This window comes from Fukomys damarensis, unplaced genomic scaffold (genome assembly GCF_012274545.1).
Source record: "Fukomys damarensis isolate Sample0158 unplaced genomic scaffold, DMR_v1.0_HiC HiC_scaffold_18, whole genome shotgun sequence".
Lineage (NCBI taxonomy): Eukaryota > Metazoa > Chordata > Mammalia > Rodentia > Bathyergidae > Fukomys > Fukomys damarensis.
In genome coordinates this window covers 53,930,655-53,937,455 of record NW_022900930.1, presented here as the reverse complement: position 1 = coordinate 53,937,455, position 6,801 = coordinate 53,930,655, and the positions used below count along the sequence as shown (strand labels likewise).

Sequence of the window (6,801 nt, the reverse complement as noted above, 5' to 3'; positions counted from 1 at the left end):
GACGCTGACTGACCTCGGGCTGCAAGGCCCAGATTGAGTTCCCCATCCTTCTGAATGGTTGAACTCTGCAACGTTCTATTACAGATTTCCCACGCCCTTTCTTTAAAGATGTTCAAAGTTGAGAACTCAGAAAAATACCCTTGATGACCACCTCTGTCTTTGCAGAGTGGGTCCAAAGACTTGCACAGTCAGGAGGTCTGAGAGTGTGGGGGGGTGGAATTATGGGGGTTCAGGGGTGCCCATGCGGCTGCCTTCCCGGCGCTTGAGCGATGACTGCTGGGTCGGGAGCAGGCGTGGTTCTCCTTCCCGAGGTGGATCGGGGCCCGGCCTACCTCCCGGCGCTTGAGCGATGGCGGCTGGGTTGGGAGCAGGCGTGGTTCTCCTTCGGCTCAGTTTTATTGAATGGTAAATGGTACAGTAGGTATTGGTTAGTTAATCAAGCTAGTGTAGCACTTATAGTTTTACTACAAGGATGTGTGTGTGGTATTTACCCTCACAAGTTTACAAACGAGGATGGAGATGTAGTTCAGGGGGAGAGAATTGAATCACTTGCACAGGGACCTAGGCTGGATCCCCACACTGCAAAAAAATTAAAAAGTTGGCAAATGAAAACAAATAGGTGTCATTGGACAAAAACAGTCCGAGTTATAAGCATACTGCAAGGCAAAGAAATGGTGATAGGCATGTTTCATGGGTGGAACAGATGTACAGCCTTTCTGGTGGGCCTTCCTGATGCTTGAGTTTGTCTGGACCAGTGATGAAAGTCCCTTCTGCCATGAGTGTGGGTACCCTTACGATCCGGTGTTTAGCTCAGGTGTCTGCAGAGTAACAGATGGCTCTAGGAGTGTTTTTGGGATGCATGTATTTATGAAGTGGTTATGATGAAACACAGACACCCTCTTTGTGTTTGGTGTGCCAAAGGATATACAGGCACCTGCAGGGCACAGTGCAGGATGAACACGCTGGTCCTTTGTGCAGAGTTGGTAGGAATTCAGCATGGCCAGAGCAGCATCGGACCCTGCTGGACCCTTGTGGCTCAGTGCCCTGCATAATGTCACAGTGCTGTGGCAGGTGGTGCCGGGCAGTACCCAGATACACTCCTTGCGCCTCTCTGGCTGGCTGTGTGAGCCCAGGCTCAGTGTTTACATGGGAATAGGAGGCGGCCCTGTGGCACATTGATTGAAATCATAGGCTTCGCTTCTGCTCTTGTGTGACCGAGCCGGTTTCCTGGTCAGTGGGGGACCATGTCTGCGCCCCAGCTCCTGCTCCCACACGAACCCCCAGAAGCCTCTCGGCAGTGTGGATGTGATCGGCACAGACAAACCATTTCCATTCTCTTTAAATTTAGGAAAGATTGCTGGGAACTCTGATGTTGGGTGACCCAAGTATTGCAGAATTGGTTCAGATTGACTATTAATTCTGGGTGCCTCTTACTAATAGAGGTTATGTAATTTACACTTTTATGACGATACTAACCTGGGGAGGCTGGATGAGGGGCATGGGGCTACTATTTTCAGAAGGTTAGAACACAGGTTGTCTGGTCCTGCATGTTCTTCTCCTTGCTTACTCGCAGACAAAGCCTACCTGGGGCCCGGGCAGCTTTACCAAGATCTGCAGAACCTGCTGCACGACCTGAATGTCGTGGGCCAGATCACCCAGCTGATAGGGAGCCTCAGAGGGAACTACCAGGTAAGGCCGCCCTGCACTTGGGATACTGTTTCAGCCTGGACCTTGAGTGGGCTGAGGCTGCTCCATGTCGGACGGGCCCGCCTGACCGCCCCTCTCCTGGCTGGGAGGCGGGGACGCTTCGGTGCTGTTCCCTTGGCTTTGCCGAGACTGCCGTTCACTGCAGCCGTGCATGCTGTGCTCGGCCCCAGCTGGGGCTTTTTCACAGTCAGATACAAGTATGGCTGGGTCTGCCGGGATGTTTGTGCTACATCTGCAACTCTGCCTTTTCTCCTCTTAAGTACTTTTTTTTTTTTAAATTGAGTGTATTGGTACATTTTAGGTATACAGTACAGTTACATTCATCATTGGAATCTTGTACCTTTACAATGACAGGTTCTTATTTCTCATTTTTTTCCCCTTGTCCCTGCCCTCCCTTCACCCTCTCCTCCCCTCCCCATTTACAAACACTTTATTTCCATTTTTTCATTTTCTCATATTTTTTCTTTTCCTTTATTAATTTTCCCCTACCCTTCCCACTTTTCCTACATCTTTAGCCCTTTTCTTCCTATTTCACATTGTCAGTTATCTCATTAGGATCTTATGTACTATTATACCTTTTCACACCAGAGAAACTATTCGGTATTTGCACATGTGACTTATTTATTTCACTTAAAAGTATATCCTCAATATATATCCATTTTCCTATGAATGAATCTAATTTCTCATTCTTTATGGCTGAGTAGTATTCCTTTTTATAGATAAACCATATCTTCTTTATCCAATTTCTAACTGATGGGCAAATGTGCTGTTTTCAAGTTTTAGCTATTACAAACTGTGCCACTATAAACATAGGTTCGAGCTTTGGGTTTTTCTTGCTTTTGTTTTTCTAGTAGTCTAAGATTCATCATTAGGTTGTTTATTTGAGCTCGCTCTGTTTTCCTAGTGTGGGCATTTAGTGTCATGAATTTTCCACATAGAACTGCTTTCATTGTGTCCCATAGATTCCTGTATGTTGTATTGGTAGTTTCATTTATTTGTAAAAACTGTGTAATTTCTTCTTTAATTTCCTCTGTGATGTTCAAACCTGTTCTGTGAGCTAGTTATATGGTCTATCTTGGAGAATGACCCATGTGCAGCCGAAAAGAATGTATATTCTGATTTTGTGGGGTGGAACACTCTATAGATATCTATTAAGTCCATGAGTTCAAAAGCTTAGTTCAGTTCTAGTATTTCATTGTTGATTTTTTTGCCTAGATGATCTGTCTGTTTGTGAAAGTGGGGTATTTAGATCCCTCACTACAATTGTATTAGTGCTTATTTGGTTTTTCATGTTTTTATAATATTTCTTTTATATAGTTGGGGGCATTAATATTTGGTGCATATATGTTTATGATTGTCATTTCTTCCTCTTGAATTGTTCCCTTTACCAGGATGTGGTGGCCTTCTTTGTCTCTTTTAATCAGTTTTGGTTTGAAATTTACTTTGTCTGCAAGTAAGATTGCTCCTCTTGTGTGGAAAATTGTTTTCCATCCTTTCACTTTCAGTCTATGGGCTTCTTTTTTTACTAGGTGTGTTTCTTGTATGCAACATATTGTTGGATTTTTCTTCTTAATCCATTCTGCCAGTCTATTTCTCTTGATTGGTGAGTTGAGGCCATTGACATTGATGGTTAGAACTGATATGTACTGACTTATTATTGTCCTGTTATTGGCCTTTTGTTGACTCTTTTTACTTTCTCACTTTCTCCTTTTAGTTTCTTGCATTGCCTATTTGATTTGCTGTTTTGGGGCTCATGGTGTTGTTACCTTCATTGTCTTTTTCTAGTATATCATTTAGAATTCCTTGTAGTGCTGGTTTGGTATTGATGAAGTTCCTCAGGTGTTCTTTGTCATGGAAGTATCTTATTTCCCCATCCATTTTGAAAGAGAGTTTTGCAGGATACATCAGTCTAGGTTGAAGGTTGTTTTCTTTTAGGACTTGAAATACCTCACTCCAGGCTCTCCTTGACCTGAGGGTTTGTGTTGAAAAGTCTGCTGTGATTCTGATGGGCTTTCCTTTGCATGTGATTTGTTTCTTTTCTCTTATTTCTTGTAGTATTTTGTTCTTCTGTTGTGTTTCTGGGATCTTGATTATTATATGTCTAGATGTAGTTGTTTTTTTATCGTGGCTAGTTGGAGTCCTGTATGCCTCACTTCTCTGTATGTCAAATTCTTCCCCTCTGTTTGGGAAGTTTTCTGTCATTAATTCTGTGAACAGCTTTTTTAAGTCATTTGTATTTTCTCCTGCTACTTCCTGTATTCCTATGAGTCTTATGTTATTCTTCTTTGCATCATCTAGGAGTTGTTGGATCGATTTCTCACAATCCCCTACTGTTTTTAAGAGACCTCTCTTCATGATCACTGACTGTAATTTTAATGTTCTATATCTGAGATTCTATCTTCACATTCTTTTATTGTTCTGTGAACACTTTCAATGAGTTTTTAATCTCCTGGGTGTCTGTTTGAATCTGTTTTATGGATTCATTTCTTTCCTATATTGGGCATTTATTGTTTCCATTTCTTTCTTATGCTGGGCCTTCATGGCTTCTATCGTGGTCCTGAGCTCATCTATTTTTTTGTCAGTTTCTGTTCTACAATCTCGAATCACAACTTTCATTTTGCTCACCATCTCTATGGTTATCTGGGAAATTATTTCTGTTTTGAATTTTTCTAGAGCCTGATTGATCTGTTTTGTTACTTCCTGTGCTTTGAGTTCATGGTGTCCTGGTGGTTCACTATCAGACTTTTCATCCTCATTTGCCCTGCTGTTTACCATTGGTAAACTGGAAGTTTGTCTTTGTGTCTTGCTTAAGTGTTTTCTCATTTTTATTTTTGTTGTTGGGCTGTTCTTGGTTTAATTTCTGCGTTATTACTTAAATCTTTCTGATAGAGTTGCGCTTTAGCTTTTGGGTCTCTAATAACTCAGAGACATTCTCATTTTCATAATATCAGAGAAAACAGCTCATTAAATCAATCACAATCCTTTATCCCAATTGATACAAACAGCAACACAATATGATCAAGCATAACTTGCAATTTGACCACTTGTGGTAGTCATTAGACTATCACCTTTACACTGTGTGTATTAAATTAAAACCAAGAAGCAGTCCAAAATATGTTTGCAGTGAATAAACTTTTCAATATAGCATATTTACCATTTATGATTGGGGCTTAGACAGAGTTAGGAGGAGAGGAGTAGAGAAGTAAAAGAATTGGAGAAGATTTCAAGTGAAGCCAGTGGACATAGGATGACCACACAATCTTTAGGAAACTGTTAAATTCAAAAGGGATAGACAGAGTAGAAGTATAAGTACAAGAATATATCCCCTTAACAGTAATAGGGGCTCACTTTCCCTTGAAATTATTATCCCTTGAGTGAGGTAGAATGACAGAAGAAAAGAACATAAAGAAAAGAGAAGAAATGATAAAAGAAGAAATCTGAGGGCAGGAGCAGAAACAGAAAGGGAGATGAGGGATAATATGGTGGAGCAAGAGACTGAGTTGGAGAAAAAAGACAGAAAAAAGAAAGAATTTGCAGAGTGGAATGAGGTAAAGAAAGAAAAAAATGAATTTGAAGTGCTTCTTTCAGACTATATTTCTGCTTTCATAATATACAACATGCACTGCCATGTGCAGAACCAAGTCCCTGGGCCTCAGCTAGCTGATGGTAGAATCCCACGATGCAGACTGATCTCAGGCTGCAAGGCCCAGATTGAGTTCCCGACCTCTTGAAGGGTTGAACTCCACACAGTTCTACTACCGGTTTCCCCTGCCCCTTCTTTAAAGATGCTCAAAGATGCTCAAAGTTGGGAGCTCAGAAAAATACCCTTTAAGACCACCTCTGCCTCTGCAGAGTGGATCCAAAGACTGGCACAATCAGAAGGTCTGAGAGCATGGGGGTGGTTCAGGGGTGCCCCTGTGGCTACCTTCCTGGCACTGGAGCGATGGTGGCTGCACCAGCAGCTCTTAAGTACTTTTAAATATTTAAAAGTATGTGTCTGCATTTTCTTTGTAGAACTTGAATCAGTCAGTAGCCCATGACTGGACTTCAGGCTTACAGAGCTTGATTGTGAAAAAGGAAGATGAGATCAGAGCAGCCGACCGCTGCAGAATTCAGTTACAGCTGCCCGGGAAGCAGGACAAGTGAGTGACCTGGCCAAGGTGGAAAGGAAGGTCCTTTGTCAGGATGTGTGGGCAGTGTTGTCTCGGATTGGCGGCTCTGTCCTGAAGCAGAGCTCACGGGGTAGAGCGAGCACCGCCGATTCTTCCTGCAGGTCGGGGCGGCCGACTTTCTTCACAGCCGTGTTCAGTACGTTCACACCTGCCATCAAAGAGGCCTGGACCAGCAACCTGCAGATGGCCAAGCTCGCCCTGGGTAAGATGAGCTACAGGATGCCGGTGGGGTGGGCGGTAGCCCTGTGAGAGCCAGGTCCCTGCCGCCCCAGGGAGGAGGGTTCAGGATGGGAACACTGTGTCTGGCACTGGTGACTGAGAAGTTTACATGCAATCCCGGGGCCGTGGGAACCAGGCCAGGGGCACCCATGGAGTCAGGAGAGCTCTGAGGCACACGTGAGTGGCAAGCACAAGGTTAGGCCTGCCAGGCCCTGGGGTACTTCAGGGGCGCCCTTCTGTGTGCCACCTGGCTGACTGCTACCCTGCATGGTGAGGGCCTGCCTGTGACCTGATACCATGTTCCTGGTCTTGGGTCCCTTTTCCTCAATCCACATATGTGTGATTTATACAGCTCTCCTGGGATGGTGTGTTTGTGTGTGCACGTGTGCACACAGGTGTGACAGCCTCCCTTGCATGCAGTCTGAAATGTCTCCTGGGAATGAAATACAGAGGAGCGGCAGAGGTCAGATGTGGGTTTCCTCGTGGTCAGGGCCAGCAGAAGGGGAGGGAGGGACTTCTGTTGTGAAGGGGAGCCTGACTTGGCTGTGTTTGTCCCGGAAGGAAGCCTAGCCAGGTTTTTTTTTCTCTCCCTGAATAATTGAGTGGCTTGTGGAGTTAGCTTCAGAGCAGATCAGCCAGGAACTGGCCCGCTCTCTGCAGAGGGAAACAGCGTGTGAAAATAAACTCCTTCTAGTTCCTTTCC

General features: G+C 44.2%; 1 protein-coding gene across 1 annotated transcript in view; it reads left to right on the top strand.

Moving 5' to 3' along the window:
• The window catches only part of Arhgef10 (Rho guanine nucleotide exchange factor 10), an 86,371-nt gene that overhangs the window by 62,058 nt on the left and 17,512 nt on the right, over window positions 1-6,801 (top strand). The window contains exons 20-22 of the mRNA XM_010620365.1: window positions 1,574-1,689; window positions 5,722-5,849; window positions 5,981-6,081. Of these exons, the coding sequence (XP_010618667.1) occupies window positions 1,574-1,689; window positions 5,722-5,849; window positions 5,981-6,081 (345 nt within the window). The remainder of the gene's footprint in view (window positions 1-1,573; window positions 1,690-5,721; window positions 5,850-5,980; window positions 6,082-6,801) is intronic.